We start from the raw sequence: 25,777 nt of genomic DNA, 5'->3' as shown, positions 1-25,777 counted from the left end.
CGCCCCAACCTTTTCCTCTAAACTTCTCAGACAGCTATCAAGTCAATTAGAAGAGATCAAACAGGAATCAGTCCCTGTTGCTGGGATGCTGGGCGGCTGGGATGTCCCGTTACACAGAGCCAGGTGATGCTGCTTTTCTCAGCCATTGAGACTCTGCCTTGTAGACTCTGGGTGCTGCCAATGACAAGGACAGTGTCAGAGGGTGGTCTTGCCATGAAGAATAGAGCAGAGCTTCTCTTTTCCCCTCGCCCCTCCCCTGCACGTACATTTTAGTTTCCTAGGGCTGCCGACACAGAATACTGCCCTAAGTTGGATGGCTTAAAACAACGGGAGTTTGTTCTCTCCCTCCTTTCCTTTCCTCTTCCAGCTTCTGGTGCGTGTGTGTGCGCTCAGTCACTCAGTCGTGTCTAACTGTTTGAGACCCCCTGGACTGTAGCCCACCAGGCTCCCCCGCCCATGGGATTCTCCAGGCAAGAATAATGGATTGTGGGTTGGCATTTCCCCTTCCAGGGAATCTTCCTGGCCCAGTGATTGAACCCGTGTCTCTCGTGTCTCCTGCATTGTCAGGTAGATTCTTTATCACTGTGCCACCTGGATAGCCCCCAGCTTCTGGTAGCCCCAAGTTTTCCATGGTTTGTGGCAGCATAATTCTAATCTCTGCCTCCATCAATCTTCTTCTGTGTCTTTCGTGAGGACACCGGCCATGTGCTGTTGGATTAGGACCCTAATTCAGCGTGCCTTTAACTTGATTTTATCTGCACAGACCCTATTTCCAAATAGGTCACAGGTATGGGGGTTAGGACTTTGACCTGTCTTTTCCGGGTACACAGTTCAGTGCCTGCAGGGCCTGTCTCTCACCCTTCCTGCACTTGTCCCCGGTTGGTCTGGTACTGGACCTTTCCTTCTGGGTCCCCTCCTGTTTTCTCAACAACTTCCACCTGTCCACCACCTCGCTTATCTCCTGTTATCTTCAATTTCTCCCTCTACTGGATTCTCTCTGTGTCATCCAAACACGCACACGCTTCCCTCATCTTCATCCCCCCTCTACTCCATCACCCCACCTTCCCATTTCTCTCCACCTCTTTCTCCAAAGCTTCCCCGAAGCATTCCGTGTGTTCAGTGTTGTCTTCACCTTCCGCTTCTTCCTCTGCTCCGTTTTGTTGGGCTTCTGCCCTCATTTTCCAGAGAGCCCTCCCTCTGGGCCCCAGCAGCCACATTGTGCCTGTCGTTCCCTCCCGTGGTGAAGCAGTGTGTCCCCTCAGCTTTTTTTTTTTTTTAAATTTGTTTATTTTGGCTGCGCTGGGTCTCCTTTGCTGCGTGAGTGTTCTCTAGTTGTGAGGACTTTTCTTCATTCTGGTGCTTTCTCATTGTGGTGGCTTCTTGGGTGGAGTATGGGCTCTAGGCTCGGGCTTCAGTAGTTGTGGCACACAGGTTTAGTTGCCCCATGGCATGTGGACTCATCCTGGACCAGGGGTCAAACCATGTCCCCCGCACTGGCAGGCAGATTCTAACCAGTGGACCATCAGGGAGGTCCCTTCCCTCAGCTTTGAGCTAAAGCACGCCTGGTTTCCTTCTCTCTTCTCTGGCCAGACCATCTCAGGCTCCTTTGAAAGCTTTGCCTTCTTTATCTGGCCATGAAATCAAACTGGGTGTTCCCTGGTGTCTGTTCTAGGCCGTTGTCTCTTCTCATTCACCCTCTCTTTGGATGATCTTGGCCACCCCAGGCTCCAGTTACTACCTAATGAAGACAGCTCACAACTTGACGACTCCAGCCAGGACCTCTCTGCACTCTAGACTTCTAAGCAACTATAAGAAACATCTTGTTTGGCCTGATATCTTGAAGTTCCATTTAAAACTGAACTTGTGATCTGCTTCTCTTCCTCCAAAAAACCCCTGTCATTGCTGTGTTATGTCTTAAGTTCTCTTGCTATCCCAGAAATCCAGGAGACATCCTTGATAGATAGCCTCACTCTTTGTCATTCCATCTTCCATGTCCCCAAAAGTCCTGTTGAGTAGCCCTATAGAGGTCCTTCCCGTCTCTCCACTGCTGTTACTGCCATCTTGGTCCTAGCTCCCATCATCTCATGTCTTGGCTCTTAAGGGAGCCTCTAACTGGTCCCAGTCGCCTTGCCCCCCGGGCCTCCTATTTGGCCTGACAAACTCTAATCTGTTGTCGCACTGTGGATTTATTTTGTTTGGATGATGTCATCCTGCTATATAAAATCCTTTACTCTATTTTTAAAACAATTTATTCAAGTATAGTTAGTTGATTTACAATGTTGTGTGAATTTCTGCCGTACACCAATGTGATTCAGTTATGCATATTATATATATAGACATACATTCTTTTTCATTATTGATTATCAAAGGATATTGAATAGTGTTCCCTGTGCTATACGCTAAGACCTTGTTTTTAATCCATTCTACAGGTAATTGTTTGCATCTGCTAATCCCAACTCCCAATCCCACCCCTTCCCCGGCCCCTTTTCCCCTTAGCAGCCTCAGATCTGTTCTCTCTGTTTCATATATAAGTTCATTCGTCATGTTTTAGATCCCACACAGAAATGATATCACATGGTAATTTGTCTTTCAGACTTACTTCACTTAGAATGATAATCTCTAGGTTCATCCATGTTGCTGCAGATGGCATTATTTCATTATTTTTTATGGGTGAGTAATAGTCCTTTGTGTATATATACCATATCTTCTTTATCCGTTCCTTTGTCATTGGACGTTTAGGTTGCTTCCATGTCTTGTTTATTGTGAACATTGCTGCTATGAACATAGGGATGAGTGTATATATTAAAAAAAAATTGATTTTATATCGGGATAGTTGATTAAGTGTTGTGTTAGTTGCATGTGTCTTTTTGAATTATAGTTTTGTCTGAAAATATGTCCTGGAGTGGGATTGCTGGATCATATGGAAATTGTTTTTAGTTGTTAGAAGAACCGCAATATTCTTCTCCATAGTGGCTGCACCCATTTACATTCCCGCCAACATTGTAGGAGGGTTCCCTTTTCTTCACGTCTCTCCAGTATTTATTTGTGGACTTTTTAATGAGGGCCATTCTGACCACTGTGATATGGTACCTCATTGTAGTTTTGAATTCTCTAATATTTAGCACTGATGAGCCTCTTTTTGTGTGTCTGTTGGCCATCTAAGTCTTCTTTGGAGAAATGTCTATTTAGGTCTTCTGCCTGATTTTATGATTGGGTGGTTTTTTGTTATTGAGTTGTATTAGCTGTTTGTATATTTTGAAAGTGAGGCGCTTATCTTTTGCATTGTTTGCAAGTGTTTTCTCCCCTTCTGAAGTTGTCTTTTCCTTTTGTTTACAGTTTCTTTTGCTGTGTAAAAGCTTGTGAGTTTGATTTAGATCCCATTTGTTTGTTTTTACTTCTGTTGCCCAAGACTGACCTAAGAGAATGTTGGTTCGATTTATGTTAGTGAATATTTTGCCTGTGTTCTCTTGTAGGAGTTTTATGGTGTCATATTTTAATGTTGAAGCCTTTAAGCCATTGCAAGTTTATTTTTGTGTATGGTGTGAGGCTGTGTTCTGACTTCATTGATTTATATGCGGCTTTTTGACTTTCCCAGTGCCACTTGCTGAAGAGACTGTCTTTTCCCCATCGTATATACTCTCTCTTCTGTCAAAGGTTAATTGACTGTAGGTATGTGGGTAAAGAGGAGGGCATGGCAACCCACTCCAGTATTCTTGCCTGGAGAATCCCCACGGACAGAGAAGCCTGGCGGGCTGGAGTCCACAGGGTCGCAAAGAGCTGGACATGACTGAGTGACTAAGCACGCACAACACATGTCGGTAAAAACCCTTTACTCTTCTTGTAAAGGGAGAAGCCCCTCACTGGGTCCACAAGACCCTGTGTGCTCCGCCCACTGCTCAGTCTCACTTCACGCTGGGCCCCTGTTGCCCTTGCCCTGCCACCATTCTTCCTTTCACTTTCCTAGGCCCGCAGACCTCACAGGCTTCTCCTGCCTCTGCTCTTAATGGACGCACAGTGCTGGTGATGGTTATGTCTTCCTGATGAATTCACCCTTTCATCATTACGATATGTGCCTTTTTATCTCTGATAATGCTTTCTATCTTGAAGTTTACTTTGTCCAGTATTAATATAGCCACGCTAGCCCTCTTCTGTTCATCATTTGCATGGTGCTCATCTTTTCCCATGTGTTTACTGTCGCCTTATCTGTCTTAATGTATTTAAGGTGCAGCATATGGCAGGGCTTTCTTTCCTTATCCATCCTGACAATCCTTGCCTTTTAATTGGAATCACAGCCTGTTAACATTTCATTAGCATTTAATGTAATTATTGATATGGTTGGGTTTATCTGCCATTTTACTTCAGGATTATCAAACTCTGTTGAAAAACAATTTAAATTCACCTATCGACATTTTAGCTTACCGCTTCACATTTTATTTTATAGCGATTGCTCTAGAAATTACAGTATACATCTCTTGACTCTTCAGGGTCTTTGTAGAGTTAATATTGTATCACTTCCTGCTGAATGTCAGCCTTGCTGTTTTAAGAGTCCTACTCTTAACTTGGTTAATGCCTATTTCACATTCCAAGACGAAATGCAAAGGTGGTTTCTTCAGGGAATTTTTTTCTGACTTTTCAGATTAGGGTAAGCTCCTATCGAGTGTGCTCTGAGCAGGTGGTGCTTCTCCTTGGGGCCTTTATCACAGTTGCAGTTTGCTCACTATGGAATCCCCAGTACTGAGCACACTACTATATACTTCAGTGATTAAATGCAGGGCAGCCCTGGGTTGTGGTTCAAAGAAGGCAAAAGATTGCATAATATACTCCAGGGGATAGGAATGGCATTAGGCAAGGCTTAGAGGTGGAAAAGACAATGTGTATGGCAAGGAATATAATAGTCAAGTAGATCACAGGAAAGTTAAAATATGAAGAAAAAGCTCTCTCTCTCTCTCTTTTTTATACCAGTAACCACCGTTTACAGAGCACTTAATATGGGGCCAGGCACTGTGCTAAACTCTGAATTTTATCTTATGTAACCTTAGCCCTGTGAGTTATTCTTATCTTACTTTGATTGAAGCGACTGAGGTGCGGAGAGGTCAGTTTATCTTGTTCTCTGTGATAGGTAAGGGCTCTGCATTCAAATCAGACCTCTGTGATTCAACACTCAGAATGGGAGCGAGGCTAGGATGTGGAGCTCGATTGTTCGAGGTGTCTAAAGCCCATCCTAGTGGGTTGTGTGTTTGAGTCCTGGCTGGAGTTGGGTGCAGAGAAGGCCTACAGAGGTTATTGAGAATCTATAGAAGGTGGTGCCAGATGCTTCCATTCGTTAGCTTCTTCTGAGGGGGAGGAAAAGGAAAGCCTCTGAGGCTATCGACAAAGGGGAGTGCAGAAAAGGCAGCCTATTTCAGAAGGATCCGTTGGGCAGGCTGAGCTCAGGCAAGGTCTGGACCTGGGTGGGGATGGGAGGTATGAGGCGTGAGAGCAGTGGCCTGGCCTGCTGTGCCAGTGGCCACAGTTAGAGAGATGGTTGTGTTCCTGTAAAGGAAGGACTAGATGTGAGATGTGTTTTGGTAGAAGTGTGCCTCAAACTGGCTAATGTTGAGGTGTGAGGAGAGAAAGATTTTTCCCTCATCTCTTCGGTCATCTGGCTCAGAGGTTAAAGCATCTGCCTCCAATGTGGGAGGCCTGGGTTCGATCCCTGGGTCAGGAAGATCCCCTGGAGAAGGAAATGGCAAGCCACTCCAGTATTCTTGCCTGGAGAATCCCATGGACGGAGAAGCCTAGTAGGTTACAGTCCACGGGGTCGCAAAGAGTCGGACACGACTGAACGACTTCACCTTGGGTCATCTATCTGCTAACAACAGAAAGTGTTGCCTGAAGACTGTTGAATCTGGGCTGTGATGGGTGTTATCATAGCCTTACTTTTCAAATGGGACAGCAGACAGAGAATGCTCTTCTGGGAGAGAGGTGGACAAAGCTAGGGAAAATAATCAAGAAGATATTAAAAAAAATACTTACTTGGCATCTGTAGTTGCAGGTCTGCAGTGGATCTCTAGTTGCAGTACATGGGCTCTAGCTCCTTGAGCAGGGATCAAGCCCAGGCCCCCTGCACTGGGAGCGCAGAGCCTTAGCTGCTGGACCCCTCCAGGGAAGTCCCATAAAGCTGATTTTAAAAATTTTGCTTGTTTGAAGTAAGACCCTGGCTAGGCACAGCCCGTCTGACTGGTCCACAGAGGCACCGTCTTCTACTGGTGCAGCGTTGTCATCTGCGGCGGCATTTCGTTGACCGTCACTGAGTTAGTTTGTTAGATGCGAGTAGGTGATGGAGGCAGTCCGCACGTCTCTGCACGTGTTCTGTGCTGTGGATGAGAAGTCTGGAGGAGGTTAACTGTGTGCACATTTATTTGCTTTTATGATGGTCATTGACAAGTGTGCCAGACTGACTTCCCCACCTTTGACTGAGAAAGAATTTAGCCAATTTCCAAACTAGACTCAAAATTTACTCACTTTCCTGATGAAACACTTACTGAAATTAAAAGATTGCTCCGAAAGTGATCCAAAAAATAACATCATTCTCTGAAGTTCAAGATAAATGCCCAAGATTTATGGGTGCCTTAGTAGTTCACCCAAAGTATTGAAGGTCTGATTTTTTTATCAGTGTCAAATACAAAACTGCGCAGTGAACGCTGGCCTTCTGTGTGAACATGGGCCAGTTTCTAGGCTTTTGTTGCTGTTTGTGTCTGGGTACTAGAATTTGCTGGACAGAAAGGTAGGAAAGCTGTTCTAGGTGAAGGAAATGGCAAGTAAAGTCATTTCCTAGGCAGGTTGATAAGAAGTCTAGGGGTCCCCAAGGAGAGAGGGGTCTGGAATTCCCAAGGAGGAAGAAAGGACAAACTTTTTTTTCCTTCTCTACATTCCTTAGGATTACATAACAACAATGTGTCCTGCCTGAGGACAGTCTCTGGATTAAACCTTCTGGCTAATTCTGTTATCTTAAAATGTAAATTATGGGAGTAGGTCTGGTGAGGTCTTTATAACCTCCAGACATTCTTTGGATTCATTGGAGAATATATAACTTCATTGCTAACACTAACAAGGAGGTACTCTTTCTACCCTCTTCTTATGCCTATGTCAGAAGCTTTCTCTATCTCATTTATACTTTAATAAAACTTTATTACACAAAAGCTCTGAACGATCAAGCCTCGTCTCTGGCCCCGGATTGAATTCTTCTCCTCCGGGGGCCAAGAATCTTGGGCGCCGTGATTCAACAACAACCTTACAAAGGCCCAATAACATTTAACAAGTTCAAAAACTAAATCCCCTAGTAGCTGAGTAAAAGACATTGCCAAGAGGGAATAATAATCCTCATAGTGGTTGTAATAGTAGTAGCCATAGCAATAATAATAACAGTGCTGGCTAATATTTTCTGAGACCTCATGTGCCCTGCACTGAGCTAAGAGTTTTACACAAGCTCACACCACCTAATCTTCAGAATAACCCAACAAGGCCTAATGTAGGGCAGGAAGAAGTCTTGGAAATCTTAGGCAACTTGTCTTCCCTCATGGAGCAAGACATAAACTTTAGAGCTTGTTCTTTTAGATTAAGAAGTTCTCCAACTTTTTGGTCTCAGGATTTCTTTACATTCTTAAAAATCCTTGAGATAAATAAACCATGGGATGTAATATATAGCATAAGCTATATGGTTAATAATAGTGTATGGTAGAAGAAGAAAGCTGAGCGCTGAAGAATTGATGCTTTTGAGCTGTGGTGTTGGAGAAGACTCTTGAGAGTCCCTTGGACTGCAAGGAGATCCAGCCAGTCCATTCTAAAGGAGATCAGCCCTGGGTGTTCTTTGGAAGGACTGAAGCTGAAGCTGAAACTCCAGTACTTTGGCCACCTCATGTGAAGAGTTGACTCATTGGAAAGACTGATGCTGGGAGGGATTGGGGGCAGGAGGAGAAGGGGACGACAGAGGATGAGATGGCTGGATGGCGTCACTGACTCGATGTATGTAAGTCTGAGTGAACTCCGGGAGTTGGTGATAGACAGGGAGGCCTGGCGTGCTGTGATTCATGGGGTCGCAAAGAGTCGGACATGACTGAGCAACTGAACTGAACTTGTCTCCCTAAATTTTTTTAAGTGTTATCATTTTATTTATTTTTAAATTTAGATAAAATTTATTTTTATGGTGTTAGATGTTGATTACACATTCTTTTCTATGTACACACAGAAAAATGTGACATTCTTGGAAACCTCTGCCTCTCATTTTAGAAAATTTATTTTTAATTGCAGGATAATTGCTCTTCAGTACTGTGTTGGTTTCTGCCATATATCAACATGAAATTAGCCACAGGTATACTGTATATCCCCTCCCTCTTAAACCTCCCTCCCACCTCCCATCCCATCTTACTCATTTTTAATGCAAAAATTAATATCCACTTTATGATAAAGAGGAAATAAAAATTTCCGAGCAAGCAGAACTTGAATTTCAGCCTATCGAAGGCTTATCATTTTAGTTGAAGGCAGTGATGTGGTGGATGAGTCTTCCTTTCTCCATGTTGAGGTTAACTTTGGACCACTCCTATTTTAAAGATGGTTTCTGTTGAAGCCCTCTGCAGCCTGGCCTGGTGCACCCCTGCTCTAGGCCACCAGGCTGGACTGTGAGCACGTGTTCTCAGCTAGTGTTGTCTCCCGGCTGAGTAGATAGAGGGGCTCACACAGGTATGCGCAGTGTTTGCCGCTGCTGCTGCTGCTGTTCAGTTGCTCAGTCACGTCTGACCCTTTGCAACCCCATGGATTCCAGCCCGGCAGGCTCCCTGTCCTTCACTATCTCTTGGAATTTGCTCAAACTCATATCCATTGAGTCGGTGGTGCCAGCCAACTATCTCATCCTCTGTTGTTCCCTTCTCCTTCTGCCCTCAATCTTTCCCAGCATCAGGGTCTTTTCCAGTGAGTCGGTTCTTCACATCAGGTGGCCAAAGTATTGGAGTTTCAGCTTCAGCATCAGTCCTTCCAGTGAATGTTCAGGGTTGGTTTCCTTTAGGATTGACTGATTTGATCTCCTTGCTGTCCAAGGGACACTCAAGAATCTTCTGCAGCACCACAGTTCATGATAAAAACATTTAAAACTCAGAGTTCATGGTTGGCACTTTATTTTTTATCCTCCACATTGTATAGTGGGAAAATTTAACCTCCAGTACAGCTGCCTCATTGGAAAAGACCCTGATGCTGGGAAAGATTGAAGGCAAAAGGGGAAGGAGGCGACAGGATGAGATGGTTAGGTAGCATCATCGATTCAATGGGCATGAATTTGAGCAATCTTTGGGAGATAGTGGAGGACAGGAGTCTGGTGTGCTGCAGTCCATGGAGTTTCAAAGAGTCATTCACAACTTAGCCACTGAACAACAACAGCAAGAGTTCTTTTACTGAAAATGGTTTGCCACTAAGACCCTGATTAGTGGTTGGGTGTGTCCTCAAGTGCTGGGGGCTTTAGTTGTCTCAGCTTTGCAAATAAGCAAAGCAGTAGCTGGTGGTTCTGCTTTTTTTTTTTTTTTTTTGAGAATTGTTGACTAGGTGCAGTAAAACAAGTTTCAGTCTCTGTAGGGACCATGGTCAGGACTTTGGCAGTTATCCTCTTTTATTTAGAGAAATCTTTGAAGAGGGTCAAGGCTAGTGCAAGAGGAAGCTATTTGTGTCCCCTGGCTTGGGGATTTTAGAGGCATGCTGTTTTAAAATCTGGACACTTTCCCTTCTATTTTTACTTGATTAGATTTGGCAAACATCTTCAGAGCAAAGTGTCATAAAAATTTGTAGTTTGAGTTCATATAACACATGTTACATCTTGTTCTGAATCTCTCAGTGCTGCCCTAAGGCCATTAAGTATCCAGGGCCTACCTCATTTTCCCAAATTGGGTCCTTCACGCATCCTGGGGTCAGAGAGAATGTTTTCCTTTAAAGGGGGTATGTTGCTGCATTACTGCAGTTTGAGAAACGCTGTGCAAACAACAATAGTAAACACTCTGGAATTCGAATCTTATTCTGAACTGGTTGCTTGAATTCCTGCCATCAACTTTCACTCTTCAGAAACTTGAGGGGAAAAAGCATCATGGAGCATGTTCTAGTTGTGACGTTGTGGTTTTTACCCATTGCCCTTAGTTTCTCTAGGAAGCTGACCTAAACTTTAACAGAAGTGCCCACCAGGCTTCTGTTTTAGCTCTGTGTGCTTCCTGATACAACTGAGTACTCTGCTGCTGCTGCTGCTAAGTCGCTTCAGTTGTGTCCGACTCTGTGTGACCCCATAGACGGCAGCCTACCAGGCTCCCCCGTCTCTGGGATTCTCCAGACAAGAAGAGTGGAGTGGGTTGCCATTTCCTTCTCCAGTGCATCAAAGTGAAAAGTGAAAGTGAAGCCGCTCAGTCGTACCCTACTCTTAGCGACCCCATGGATTGCAGCCCACCAGGCTCCTCCATCAGCCCTGGTGTTTTTATTCACGGGTCTAGGAGAAGTTAAAGGAGTGAAAGAGAAACCTTCCTGACTGGTTTTCTTCCTGGATGAGTGTGTGTGTGTAGCTGTGTGTGTGTGCTTTTGCAGTAGGATGGGTGTGTGGCAGAGAATTTGGACCAGGGATCTCCTGTTGCTGAACTAAGAGGGAGTACCCAGGTTCTTCCCGGTGGTCGAGTGCAGCCCTCTTGCCAGACATGGGGGCCCTGGTTTTCTAGAAAGCCATGAACTCCAAATATTTACATTAGTGGTTCTCAAAGTGTAGTCCCTGGATCCGCATGACTGATCTAGGAAGCTATGAGAAATTTGGATTCTTGGGCATTGCCTCCCTCCGCAACCCCTGACGCCTCGCCTCCCCCACCTCCTGAATTGGAGAGTCTCAGGGAGGGGCCCAGGCAGTGGCTGTTCTTTAACAAACCCATCAGGATTCTGATGCTTGCAGAAGTTTGAGAACCATTCGCAGCTCAAGGCCAGGGTCCTTTTAATTTCTGAAGCAAAACCTTTTGCATTCCTTAGTGCTTGACTGGAGATTATCAGGTTGTCAGGCTAACACTTCCCTGAAGCAGAAATGGGACACAACAGCAGCAGTAATACTAATTGCTGGCCATTTGCAGTGGGTGGGAACGTGGATTCTTTTGCGTTCTAAACCAGGAAATGATCTTTCTTATTTCCTCAGCTGGGATATGGAGGTAATAGTAGTGGAAACCGTACTATCCCTGTTTCACAATTGAGGAAACTGAGACCTAGAAACAGTTCCAAAGCTTGCTTTGAGTCACTTTTGTTTTTCAGGTTTATATATATTTTTTAAATTAAAATTTATTTTTAATTGGAGGATAATTGCTTTACGATTTTATGTTGGTTTCTGCCGCACGTCAACATGAATCAGCCATAGGTATACATATGTCCTCTCACTCTTGAATCTCTTGCCACCTCCCGCCCCACACACCCCTTTAGGTTTTCAAAGAGCACTGGATTGAGTCACTCTTAATTGGAGTTGGAGATTCAAATTCAGACAGTTTGAAGGCAGAGCCTGGGTCCTCCGTTCCCTCTTGTGTGTGGTTCCAGTTCGGTCATCCTTACCCTGGGGTCAGCACAGCCTTCACCTGTAACACAGCTGGAGGCCACGGGGGCCTGCAGTGGCTGGAGTTGGACGTCCAGTTGTCAGTCTTGTGGTGGAGTAGCAGGAGCGGGGCCTGTGTGAAACTCCGTGTTTCTGAAATCTGGATTCCTCTCTTCAGAGGCAGGGCTTTAAATGCTAAAAGCAGTCCCTCTCAGTACACTTTGGTTTTCAGCCGGGGTGTTGTGGCACTCTGGAGGCAGGTGTTGGCAGTTGCTGTGATGCGGGGGTCATTGCCATTTAGTGGGTGGGGCCAGGTGTCCTCAGTGTGGACAGTCGGGCTCAATGAAGAATTGTCCTTCACCGCACTGGACTCTGAGATTACCAGCAAACCTTCAAAGTCGCTTTCCCAGGTGGGAATCTACCTATGATCTTTTTTTGGTTGATTATAATACACATTCCCCTTGTGTGCATGCGTGCTTAGTCACTTCAGTCGTGTCCGACTCTTGACAACCCCATGGACTGTAGCCCGCCAGGCTGTTCTGTCTAAGGGATTCTCTAGGCAAGAATACTGGAGTGGGTTGCCATTTCCTCCTCCAGGGATCTATACACTCAGTATATATCGAATCTCTGAGGAATATAACTATTGCATTTTTAATATATTGGGAGAAGAGTTTATTTTGTTAGTTTGAAACTTTTACCATGTGTTTTCTCTATTTCAGAAACTTTACACCATGCTGTTCCTGATAATTTGAGATGGCAATGCAGACCACCTGTATCAGTCTGTATTTTGTGGTGGCTGCATGAGGTTGATTCTGGGTATAGGAACAAACATTTACTAACTCTTAACGGCCCGCTTCTCCAAATGAACTGCCTGGAGAATCTGTGGAGTTGACTGAGAGAGGGCCCAGGTGGGGCCTGCACAGCGGCCTTGGGTGGGAGAGGTCCAGTGGCGCATCCCTCAGGGTTTTCAAGTACCTATATTGTTATAACTTACTTTCGTTAAAAAAATTTTTTTTAGAGTGAGGGCATTACATTGATTTAAAAAAAAGTTATTGTCTATGAATTTCATTTCAGACTTGGGGGAAAGGGGTATTTAAAATTACTTGCCTTTAGGATAGTGCCTTGGGCTTGATGGGGAGAAGCTGCTGCTCTGGGAGGTGACGTGATTCTAGTCACAAATCCAAACAGAATTAGGGACCCCAAGTTCATGGGGTAGTGAGTGACAGTATGCTTATATTAATTGTTCAAAACAGGTTATCATGCACTTATTTATTCTTTCAACAAATCTGTATTGAGTGCCTTTGTGTGCTCTGTGCCAGTCACTGCTCTGGGTTCTTGGCATGATTCTTTGATTCTTTGGCATGATTATTTATGAACAAGATAAAGAGCCCTGTTCTCACAGATCTTACCTGCTGGCGGGGGTGGCAGATGGGACAGGGATTTTAGGTGGTAAGTGCTATGGACTGTTGGAAGATTAGGAGTGCTAGGGTGAAGGGAATGGGGTGAGCAGTTCCAATTTCAAATACAGTCATCACATTTCTCATTGAGAACATGACTTAAGGTGGTCAGGCAGTTGGCCATGTGGAAACCAGGGGAAAGAGACAGAGGGAGAAGAGGGAGGGAGAAGAGACAGCGCAAGGCCCCAAGGCGGGAGAAGGTCCAATGGAAGGCTTGAGGAGCTGGCCGGGGGTGGAGGGTGGGTAGATGTGTGGCTGAAGAGGAGTGTGCAAGGAGAGGGTGATCAGGGATGAAGTCTGAGAGGTGTCAGGGACTTGTAGCACCTCATGGGGCCCCTTCTCCCATTCTGAGGTGCGGAGTTATCGCAGATTTTGAGGAGGGTCACCATCTCAAGATTTGTAAACTCCCTGTGGCTGCTGTGTTGAATGTGGCCTTCAGGGAACAAGAGTAGAAGCCAGGAGGCCAGTTAGGAGCCACTGCAATGTTCAAGCCTGGGATGATGGTGCCCCTGACCCTGGGGGAGGCATCGGTGGTGGTGGGGAGTGGCCGGATTCTGGATGCATTTTTGTGACATTCTGAATGCAGGATTGGATCTCAGCACTCATGCTTCCCAGCAGTACCTGTATGGATCTCAGTTTGAGGAAAATCTCATGTGGCTGACAGATGCTTCCTTCTGGGGATTATGTGTGTGAGAGACAGACAGACATGGGTGTCCAGGCCAGTGGTTAGCAGTCAGTCACAAGTAGCTAGCTGAGCAGGGGTTTGTTGTTAAGTCTCTTTGCAATCCCATGGGCTGCAGCACGCCTGGCTTCCCTGTCCTTCATCATCTCCTGGAGTTTGCTCAGATTCATGTCCATTGAGTCGGAGTTAGTTTAGAATAGAAAGTGAAGTGGTGCTAAGTGGAGCTAGTTGGTCCTGAAAGCCTCACACATTTCCTCTTAATTAAGCCAGGATGTATCTTTCATGAAAACATATGCTATTACTCAATTAGTGTTTCTTGTGTTACTCTGATGGTAAAGCAAAGATAAAAATTCAATTTCCTTGTCCTGTTCTCCTCACGACCCGATGCGTCCTCCTTCTTCCTTAGACTCTGAGACTGCAGAAATCCCGTTAGCATGCTTGCTTTATTTCAGTGGACTGACACCTTTCTGACTTAAAATTTGCATTATGTAGTTTTGCCCTAGATTTCCAAATAATTAATTTGGAAATGCAGGAGCACCTTAAGATGTCTTCTGATACGAACGTGCAGTTCATTTTCTGTGCACATCCCGATTCCAGCGACCTTTGTGCTGGAAGGAGACTTGATTACCCAAGAGCTCAGTTTCCTCTGGTGGGGTCTTCTGAAAGCCCACCAAATCTGGGGCTGGCCGAGGTATTAGGTGGAGCTCATGCAGTTAAGTCAGGTGACATGGCAGGACTCCAGGAGACCCCAGTTCTTATCTGAGGGGACCTCACAGGAATGATTTGATCTAAGGCTTCCTGCCTAATCATAACAGTGATTTGATCAGTTTTGTTGTTTGTTTGTTTTAATTTTACCCGTGGAACAATGATTTGGGAAGAATTAAGTGTATATTCTCATTCTTGGGCTGTGGCTACCATTAACCCAGCTGGCACTGAGACTATTTCTTGGCCTGAAGTGAGAGGAGCAAAAGGTAGCTTCATTCACTCCATCTTTTCTCTTTTATTTTTTCACATCTGTATCGGGAACTCCGATTTAGTTCGGTAACAGTGATATGGGCAGGGGAAGGTCGTGGTTTTTTTTTTTTTTTAATGCCTTGGGCTATTTTTGATGTGCTGTGACCTTGGTAAGGAAAGTTTTCCTATGTCTGTCTCGTAGGAGATCTTTTTAAGAAGGATAAGAATTGTGGCTGTGTATTTTTAGACCACATTTTCGTGTGGTGTGTGTACTCTGGTGCATAGTGTCATGGAAATTTCTCTTCCTAGTCTAGGATTGAAAAGATGGCCTTTCAGCGCTGGCTTTGTCCATTAGCTTAGCCTCACTTTTTTCATCTGTAAAATGGGCGTGAAGACACATGTCCGCCTCAGATTTGGTAAAGATGAAGTGAACCAAAATATATGAAAGAACTTGGCAAGCTCTAAACTTTCCTTCAGTTGCAGGCCTGTGGTGTTGTGTGGTTAGCACAAACCTTGTGCCTAGGAACCCTTCATTTCTGTCTTGAACTCGCTATGGGGTGTTGGATACTTGAGTGAGCGAGCCAATTTTCCGGAATATTGAACAGAGATAAGCATAGGGGCTGGCAAGGGATGGGGAGTCAGACTGTGGGCTTTCTAGAAGCAGTTCTAGCTTAGAGTCTATGATTTTATGTTTATGGGAGAGGGGTTGCTTTGATTTCTTTCTCCAGTTTGTTAGTGAAAAATTTTTATCTGAAGTCAGCAGCAGTTAACATTTTGCCACCTTTGCTTTCTCTCTCTCTGCACATTTATGTATTGATTTTTAGACCCCCTACTTCTGCTTTTCCTTGGTGAGCGTTCAGCAAGAGTATCGTGAAAGTTTGTTGTCCCTCAGGCTGCAGGAGACTGGCTTCAGTTGGAGCTTTTACGTCCTTGGGACTAATCAGTACCTTTTCTCCAACAGGATGAACTTACCGCAGTGAATGTAAAGCAAGGCTTCAACAATCAGCCAGCCTTTACTGGAGATGAACATGGCTCAGCTAGAAATATTGTAATTAACCCATCAAAGGTAATGCTCATCGTTTCCTAAAACTTCTGAAATGTGTACGTGAGACCCTTGGTAACTGATGTTGATGCATCTGTGTTATTTAAGCCGTGGTCCATATCCACAGTTCCCCCAGGTATCCTTTATGGTGCCCTGCCCCGGGGTCCCGTCAGGGGGCACGCTTTGCTTTCGGCTGCTGTGTCTCCGAACCCTATTTTAATCCAGTGCAGTACTGCTCTCCAGGTTTCCTCACTGAGTCCAGTTGTTTCTCTTACTGTCTAGTACTATAGTCTAGGTTTGTTTGGTTATTTCCTCGTGACAAGATTCAGGTTATGTATTTTTGCTAAGAAGACTACACTGCATATCAGGAGATGTGCAGTGTTAGTTTGCTGATTATTGGTTATACTGTTTGATCACCTAAGGTGGTGTCTGCCATCTCTTTCCATTGCAAAAGTTGTCATCTTTTCCTCGTAGGAATCTCCCCAGGGTGCTGCTTTGAGACCATGTGAATATCCTATTCTGCAATAAAATTTTATGCTATGATTTTTAGCATCAATTGATGATTCCTGCTGAATGATTTATTTTGCTGATGGTTGCAAACGCAAAAATGCAGGTTTTGTAGTTATTCCTTGTATGTTTAATAGTTGGCATTCTTTTGTAAAGGACACTGCATTTTAAGGGGTTCACTTTGGACCCCTGAACTCTTTTAAAATCAATTGTATTACCTTCAGTTTTCTTTTTGATGTGCACATTGTCTCACATTGGCCAGTGGGGGCAACTTTGACCTTTTTGGACCTTTTTGACATATCTCTCGCATGTCATCATTTCCTCACATTTGACACAATAACATTGTCCAGGGCCATCTTGTTCTTTTCCTGCCCCAGCCCAGATCTTGGTGCCTGGGTTGCTCAAGGCTACTAGTGTTGCAGTGTCTGCTGCTGCTGGTGCTGCTAAGTCGCTTCAGTTGTGTCCGACTCTGCGCACCCCCATAGACGGCAGCCCACCAGGCTCCGCTGCCCCTGGGATTCTCCAGGCAGGAACACTGGAGTGGGTTGCCATTTCCTTCTCCAATGCATGAAAGTGAAAAGTGAAAGTGAAGTTGCTTAGTCATGTCCGACTTAGCGACCCCATGGACTGCAGCCCACCAGGCTCCTCCGTCCATGGGATTTTCCAGGCAAGAGTACTGGAGTGGGCTGCCATTGCCTTCTCTGGTTGCAAAGTCTAGGGCCTTTCAATGGACAGAGATGACAGATTTCTTTCCTTCTTCCTTCCCTGCCTCCCTCCTTTCCATCTGTCCATTCTAATGCAGGTACCACAGAGTTTTTTCCCTTACTTGTCCCCTTTCCGTCACTGTATCTCCTTTCTCTCAAATCAAGAACCCTGGATCCCAGCAATATCGACTTGTTTATTCATTGACTCTGTCTTACAATATACATAAAAAAGTGAAGTCGCTCAGTCGTGTCCAACTCTTTGCGACTCCATGGACTGTAGCCTACCACACTCCTTCATTCATGGGATTTTCCAGGCAAGAATACTGGAGTGGGGTGCCATTTCCTTCTCCAGAGCATCTTCCTGACCCAGGGATTGAACCTGGGTCTCCCACATTATAGGCAGACACTTTACCATCTGAGCCACCAGGGAAGTCCTCACTGAGTCCAGTTATACATAAAAAGTTCCAGAATAAATTATACCAGTGTCATTCCAACAGCAATATTAATTTTGTAAAGCCTACAGTTCCTCTACCATGCTTTTTGTCTTTAAGTTAAAGTTCATTTTCATTAAGAAAATGTAGTCAGTGTTGTGTTAAAAATGTTTCTTGAATTAAGTCTTTTTTCTGTGTAATTACATTAACAATTAGATATATAGATTATCTGTTTCTGTTTGTATTCTTTTAAGGTTTTTTTGTCCTTTCTGAGTTATTTCTGTTTTCAAATATTGAAATACTTTTACTCATTAAATTGAAAAAGCATGCATTCAGATAAAAAGAAATCAAGCATACAGATGAATTTCTATTCTTGTTTTGTTTTAGCCAGAGATAAGCATAGTTAAAAATTTGTGTATTATTTCAGATCTCTTTATATGCACACATGTATACACAAGCATATGTAATTTGCTAAACTGGCAACTGAAATATTCAGTAGGAAAGGCTGTTCACTTCAAGGTGATTTGTAATAGCAAAAATTTGAAACACTCTAAATGTCCATCAACAGGGACTTAATTAGATACAATGTAAGTATCCGCACAGTACACTATTATGTGTCTGTGAAAATGAATGAGGACGCTCTCCATATGCAAATATGGAAGGAAGGTTCTCAGATTTACTCAGTATACATAATGAGGTATAGATAAGAGAAAAATATATTTGTGTTTGTTTCTGTGCATTCACACATGAAGAAACACTGGAAAGACATAAACTAATCAAGGTGGTTACTTGGAGGCAGGCATTGGGAGCTGGGAATGAGGCTCTTAACTGTTTTTCTTTGATTTTGGAATAATGTGAATATATTGCTGTTAGAGTAAAATTAAATTTCATATTTTTATTTATTTGTTTATTTTTGAGTTCTGTCATGAATTTTCTCTGAGCTTGTTTTTTGGGAAGTTTGACTTTGCTTACAGTTATTAAATTGTTCATAAAGTTTGTTAGGAACTAAAACGTATATATAGTCCCTGTGTCCCATTGCTATTATTAAATACTTAGAAAAGAGTATAATTGCCAGAGATTGCCCAGACTTTTTTAAAACATAATTTTTGCAAAGCTCTTTAATGATTGCCCTGGTTTAATTGAATAGTCTCTTCAGATCACTGTGGATATTCTTGATAGTTCTCAGACTACTTTAAAATTGTTTTATGCCTTTATTTTGATTAAACTGCTCATACATAATTGCAAATAAAGAATCTTTTAAATATAAAACAATCTACATAGGTAGGGGTTTCGTGTCATTGGCGCAAAGACCAAATACTGCTTGAAAAACTTGCTTATTTTCAAACAACTGTTTTTGGTTGAATTTTTGCATTTAATTTATTCTCTGGATATTCTGCACACTTTGCTTAAAAAATAAAACCATACTAGGAATTTATTTAAGAAAAATAAAGTTCAGACTTCTTTTTTTTCTAATTACTATAATTTTTATTGTCTTACTTCATCAACTTAGCAAAACAAACTTTTTCATTGTATATCTATCTCAAGGAACAGGAGATGCCAATTCACATTAGAAAAGTTGTACCAGTTATTCACCCTGGTAGATAGACTTGGCTAATTGTTTCCAACTGTGCTCCAGCCTATAGACGAATGGTTCATTGAGTTGTGAGCATTAACCAAGGCAGTGATTCTTATCCTGCTGCAGCCTGGTAGGCATTTTGTTTTAATCATGGTTGCTGCTCTCTGCTGACCTTATTGAAGGTATTTATTAGAAATTGTTGTCCACATCCTGGTACTAAAGAATTTCCAAAGGACACAGTGTGATGCAGTGATAGGATTCTTGGAAATTCCAACAGGTTTTCTGTGGATTCATTGAGTTTTTGATGTTACTCAGTCCCTTCCGCTCTTGTCCCTGTCTCTTTCCTTTGTCCTCTTTAAGCGTGGTTAATTTGAAAATGTTAGTCATTCACAGAAGCTCCCTTTGCTACTTTGTTCCATTCAGAGCAAGTAACATTAGCTTTCTCTTGAAATGCCTGTCCTCATGAAATTGGCAGCTCGATCAAAAATGTTGAATATTTAATTTAATTGAACCTTTTGTAATTTTCCATTTAAATAAATTAGATTTCTCTAGACTCATTTTTTTTTTAAGGCACTGAGTGTAAATATAGAGTTTCCTTTCCAAAAATACATGCTATTAAGATAAAACAAGGAGAAGAATGATTACTCTGTGATTACTAGGTTCTGCTGTTGTATGCAACACCTCACAGGAAAAAGATTCTCTCCAGACGGGTGTGTATTATGAAAAAGACATAGAGCTGAAGATTAAAGCAGAACCCCTTCTCTTGAAATTTATTCAGTATGTAATTAATTTTATCTTACAGAGATTTTCAAAGGTGCTTTTTTTTTTTTTCCCCAAACTGCTTGTGAGTAGTGAAACAAAGGTGCTCTGGGAGCTTCTGCGTTATGTTAGTGTAATGAAATTACATCTTTTGGCTTCAAGGTCTCAAATTCCTCTTTTATTTTCTGATGGGCTCTTTGAAGATTTTCACTTAATACAAATAAAATACTAATATGTACATTGCTAACATTCTTGCTTTTTGTCTTTAAACTTTTTCCTTTTTTCCCTTCCACAGATCGGAGCTTATTTTAGCAGCATATTAGCTGAGAAGCTAAAGCTTAACACTTTCCAGGACACCGGAAAGAAGAAACCACAAGTTAATGCTAAAGATAATTATTGGCTGGTTACCGCTCGATCCCAGAGTGCGATTCATAGCTGGTTCTCTGACTTAGCAGGAAATAAACCGCTTGCTATTTTGGCAAAAAAGGTATTTAAGTATTTGTTGCATTGTTTTCCTTGTGGCCTTATAGAAATGAAACTATTTGGGATAACGTTGAAGTGTATATTTCTTTTCCCCAGTTCTCTCCACAACTCAGTTTTAGTGGCAGGTGTGTGCTGCTCATAGGTTGTTGGCCCTTCATTTTGGTGGATTGTGGTGCCAGGGACATCTGGAGACCTGAACGTGCCACACAGGAAGCTGTTGATACAGTAGACAGGGTTTTAAAGTCAAGAACAGGCAGTGAGACTTTATTCTTGTTACATTCTCAGTTTTCTTAGGCCATGCTGTCCAAAATGCACTGAATAGAAACCCTCGCTTTAATGCCATTTCCTTGTCTTGAAAAGCATCCATCCAAATTTTTAACCTAAGTCTCTTTCTGAACAAGTGAGATAAAGGATAGTGATTCTGTGTGTGCGTGAAGAACATCTTTGAAAAAGTTTCAGAACAAAATGGGGCAGTTTTATTCTTAGTTCCCAGCTTTTTGGAGGAGGGGGGAGTGGAGGGAGGGAAGGAAGGCTTCTTTTAGGATCTTTGCCTTTGATCATTTTCCTCAAATGGGAAATAACTGCACACATTCAACAGTCTTATAGTCCCAATAATATAAAACGTCCTTTGAAATTTAGATGAGAGCCAGAAACCTCCCTGTTAGTCTTGATCTCTGACTTCTTACATACCTTTCAAATAATTCCCAGGTCTTTCTCATCTCCCCTGAAACCCTTTAGTTTCAGGAGAGCCCATTTTCCATTCTTAAATTTTCACGAATGGCTGGGTGCAGGCTCAGGTGAGAGGAGAGCTCCTTTGTGTATTTACTTGTTTGTTTTCTAAAGCAATTCTTTGAAAATAGTGCCTGTAGCTCCCATTGGCTTCATTTTGCCCTAGTGTCAGAGCATCATGTTGCTTTTCATAGATGCTAGTGCTTAAAGGCAACAGAAGTCCTTGCAGAGCACAGTCATCAGCATAACCCCCTCTCGCTACTCAGGGAGTGCCTCTGTCTCAACACAGGCTGAACCACATAGCATCTCTTTTCCACTGTTCAACATTCATCACGTGGGCCCACAGGGGCGTGTGAATTGTATGTGAAGGCCACAGAAGTCAAAGGCCATCCTTCAATACTTAATGTTTTTCTACCAATAGTTCATACCCTCCATGTGGGTTAGTACCTTCCACTCCTCTCTAGCCAGCCTGATGTCTTTCTTTTTAGGTTTGCCTTTTTTGTAAGCTTCTGGAATGCATTTTTTGGGGATACTTCCTGCAGGCAAATACTGGTGAGGAATTGATGCCCTTGCTTTAGGGGTATAATGGCCTCTCATCTTTATGGAGGGCAATAAATCGTGGTGCAGTGTATTAGCCACTGTTCTTCTCTCTTTATTAGGAGCTGCCTCTGGCCAAGTCAGGTGTCCCTCAGGTAAGCCCTGACATTAATTCTCTTTGCAAAGTTAACATATATTTTCTTTGTAAAACCGTTGAATATACTTGGATTTATTCATTTCTTGGGCATTTCAAGAGCGATTCCTTCCCATCCCTTCCTCAGCACTTCATCCTCCTGAGATGGTGACGGTTCTGTAGAACTGGGTAGAAAATGTCATTCTCCACATGTTCCTTCATATTAGGAAGTTTAAATACATCTTGTTTAATTTCTGATATTTATCTGTGAGGTGTCTTGGTACAGAAGACCTTCATTTTCCTGTTAAGATCCTGAGTCATCTTCCAGCTCTGATCTAGAGTTCAAAATAGTTTTCCTGTATGGGACGGGATCAAGTTTCCGGACCTGGTTTTCTGCTACTGTAAAGCTCCATAGCACCCCAGGTGTTTAGCCTCAGAGAGGTCATCAGTGACTTACAAAAAGCCTCTTAATTCGATCATGGTCATAGCTATTTGGAAAAGGAGACTTCTTGCTTCTGGGGATATCCTTCTAGCCTTTGGCACAGCTCACTAGGAATGATGTGTTTCACTTGCAGTGACTTTGATTGCTGTGGTCTCAGATATTTCCCTTTGCCTCTATCACTGCCCAGCAAACAGGGGATGCGGATGTTAAGGAGCTTGCGAAGGGAAAGGTGATATAAGGGTGGCCCTTTGGCCAGTGGAAGACCACCACTTGCTAGGTGTCTTACTTTTCTTTTGGTACTTAGATGCAATTCCAGCTTGATTTAGAAACCAAACAGCTGCCCGGTGACTGCCTGGGTTCAGCTACAAGTTGACGTCAGATGGTTTCTTGGCTGAAAATGGAATCCATCTCTGTAGGAAGTCATACTTCAGTCAGTGTAAACATATTTTCCTTCCTGAGTTGGCCCAAACTGTAAATTTGACAAAACCATCAAAATGTGTTTTCTTCCTTAATTAAATAACTTTCTTCACATATGTTCTTCTGAATTCCAAAGCCCTTGATTTGAGCCAACCGTTTTTCTTAGGGTTCTGCCAGCAAGGGCAGTGAGCTACAGGTTTGCCTTGTGCTGTTCACGGAAGACTCAGCTTTGCCTGCTATTTCATCTAAATGTTTCGCATGATCAAAATGTACCCCTCCCCCCCACTCCTTCGTGTCAGTTGCTGCTCAGAAGAAATCCTTTAGGCTTCTGTAAAGATACTATTAGTAATACTTCTATGGAGGTGCTAACTTTACTTTTTGCGTTTGCCTTATTTTTAGGCCTTGATTTTATATATGATATATAGTCTTTTGGTACATCTTACCTAGCGGGGAACCTGACCTTGACAGCTAAAATTTAACTCCCTGATACTGTACTGTCTGTCCCAGTGAAAAATACAGCAGTCTGGTCTTCTGCTTTTCCTCTCCCCTGCCTAAATGATAGTAAACCCAAGCCTTGTGCTCCCTGAAAGATGTGTCTTGTAAGCTAAATGTTCAGGAAATTTTCTTGTCGAAATGTCTCACCGTGATCCACAGAGAGAACATTTCACACCTCCTTTTTAGTTATGTGGTGTGTGATGTGGTTGCCTCTCTCATGGGAGTTGCGTTCTAAAGTCAGCAACCACGGCAGGAATAGTACACGGTCAGAAGTCTGTTACATTGACCATAAAATACAGTGTATGGACACACTGCATCTCAGTGTCCAACCAGGCAGCTTTCCTTCATCACTGGAGCAGCTTGACATTTCTTTGGGAAGAACCAGCGCAAAGATACCTTGTTTTGAAGGGCTATATACAAAAACCACTTTTTAATTCTAGGATTACACTGTACCAAGATTGTGAGTTGTCAAGTTTGTAACGTATGTATAATGCAAAAAATCCACTGTCTAAGCCACTGGCTAACTAAGAAAAATGCCATGCTATATGAATAAATAAGCTGGTTTGAAGCTTTGATTTTTCAAGACAAATCGAGCAAGACTTTGGGGCATAGAAACCAGGGCTAGTGATGTTCATAATTGTGGTTTCCAGAATTTTCTTAGGAGAGGGTAGAGTCCGTGGCTTGAAAATACTTTGGGGGGCATGGAGAAATCTTTGGAACTGGCAACAATGAAAGTTGTCATAATTTTGATAAATGTAATTTTTTTGCTCTATCCTCCTCACCCTGCTGTGAAGTGGACAGGGTCAGTTTATCTCATTCATACATGAAGAGCCTGAGAGTGATGGGTTTAATCACACAGACTAGGGCCAGGAATGAAACACAGAGGTACTCATTGCTATTGGGGGCTGGGGGTGGGACAACACCTGCTTCTCCATCTCACTTTTCCCAAACTGCTGCGTTGTAGCCAATGTGCCCTTTGTCCACTGTGTTACCCTGTATTCATAAATTGTATAGATATGTATAGATGAATGGGCTCTTCCTAGGGTATTTATGAGGAATTCTACAAGACCGGATTAACTCTTGCAAGCCATTCAGCAGTACATTGGGATACTAATTTGCTAAATAGTACCTTTGTGGTCTGGAAGAAATAATTAACTGCCTCAAGTGCCCACTTTCAACCAGTGAATTAATTACCCAGCTATTTCTAGCGCCGTGTTTATTAGGCAGATTCACTGAGCCATCATTTTAGCCTCTATTTAAAATTTTGGGCTAAAGGCTCTTTTAGAAGCTTTCTGGAAATTTTCATTCTTATGAAATGTTACAGTTGGAAAGCTTTATACAAAAATGCCCTTCAATAAGATATAGAGTGGGGACAGCTTTTCTCATGATCTGTCCTTTCCAATTTTGAGATTAAACTCCTTGGAGGACTGTCATGAAATTATTTCCCTCTATTGTTGATGTGAGGAGTAGCTTTCAGCATCTGAGCGCTTGAAAATAATTTGTTTTTATAAATAAGAAAGAACAACAGAACTGTCCCACCAGTGTGCTAAACATAGTGTCAACTCTTTTTTATTAAAATCTGCCTAAAATGTTTTATTATTTTTTAAAAACCACACGTGCCATTTGAAAATCCATCAAGAATAACTTTCTCAGAGTCAGCATGGACTTAAGAGTCTTTTTCTTTCACTTCCCCTTTCTTTAGGCTGGCCTAGCGATGAACATAATATGGGATGATTATAAATGTTATTTCTTTCTAGGTTCCCATCCTTAGTAAAAAAGAAGATGTTTTTGCATATTTAGCGAAGTATTCAGTGCCAATGGTTCGAGCAACATGGCTGATCAAGATGACGTGTGCCTATTATTCTGCTATTTCTGAAGCGAAAATTAAGAAACGTCCGGCCACTGATCCCAATTTGGGTAAGTGAGACAGTGTGATGCATTTTAAATTATCTTGTAAGTCGTTGTTGCCTGCACCTTCTGTACCCAGCCCAGCGAGCTGAGTACTGAGATGGTCCGTTAGGGAAGCTAAGTCACTAGTGGTGTGGATACGGGCTGGTTCTGTTTCCTCAGGCACAGATTCCCAATTCTCTCGGCATGTCCTGTTGCTCTTAGCTGCAAAATATGTCCTGAACAGTTCACCAGCACACTGACTGACTTGTGCTTCCAGCTACCCCATCTCTTGGCTGGAGAATGGTCACAGTCTCCTAACTGGTCTCCCTGCCTTTATTTTTGCTCCTTACATTCTAGTCTCTCCACAGCCGCCACACTGTTTGCTCAGCCTAAATCATGCCATTTCATGTTCCTGATTATAAGTTTATGGTAGTTTTTCATCACAGTGAGAATAAGGATCCAGATTTTCTCCTGCAGGGCCATCCATGGTCTGGCCCCCTCTTCCTGTGACGTTTCAGCCACACAGCCTTCCATCTATCCCTCCAACATGCAGGCTCCTTCCTTTCTCAGGGCCTCTGTCTGTCTTCTTCCTTGTAGTTGGATTGTGGGCTTCCCTGCTGGCCCAGCGGTAAAGAGTCTGCCTGCAGTGCAGGAGCCGATGGAGACACGGGTTTGATCCCTGGGTCGGGAAGGTCCCCTGGAGGAGGGCATGGCAACCCACTCCAGTATTCTTGCCTGGAGAATCTCAGGGAAAGGAGAGTCTGGTGGGCTATAGTTCATGGGGTCGCAAAGAGTCCGACAGGACTGGAGCAGCTTGGCACATACTTGGGCTGTTCTTCCCCGGGGTGTCCGCAGCCTCGTTCACTCCACTGAGGCTGCTGCTCAAGTGTCATTTCTTGAGGAGGTTTTTCCTGGGACACCCAGATGAATAGCATCCTCTCTCTCTTACCTTCCTGCAGTTACGTTCTCACGTGTTGTTGTT

General features: G+C 43.2%; 1 protein-coding gene across 1 annotated transcript in view; it reads left to right on the top strand.

The window, feature by feature from the left end:
- Positions 1-25,777, top strand: part of MED12L (mediator complex subunit 12L) — a 354,867-nt gene that overhangs the window by 19,523 nt on the left and 309,567 nt on the right. Inside the window, exons 2-5 of the mRNA XM_052636382.1 lie at positions 15,612-15,716; positions 19,965-20,156; positions 21,541-21,573; positions 24,663-24,822. Of these exons, the coding sequence (XP_052492342.1) occupies positions 15,612-15,716; positions 19,965-20,156; positions 21,541-21,573; positions 24,663-24,822 (490 nt within the window). The remainder of the gene's footprint in view (positions 1-15,611; positions 15,717-19,964; positions 20,157-21,540; positions 21,574-24,662; positions 24,823-25,777) is intronic.

Source organism: Budorcas taxicolor, chromosome 1 (genome assembly GCF_023091745.1).
Source record: "Budorcas taxicolor isolate Tak-1 chromosome 1, Takin1.1, whole genome shotgun sequence".
Taxonomy (NCBI): domain Eukaryota; kingdom Metazoa; phylum Chordata; class Mammalia; order Artiodactyla; family Bovidae; genus Budorcas; species Budorcas taxicolor.
The sequence above is the reverse complement of the archived record's forward strand: the minus strand, read 5'-3'. Positions and strand labels throughout refer to the sequence as shown.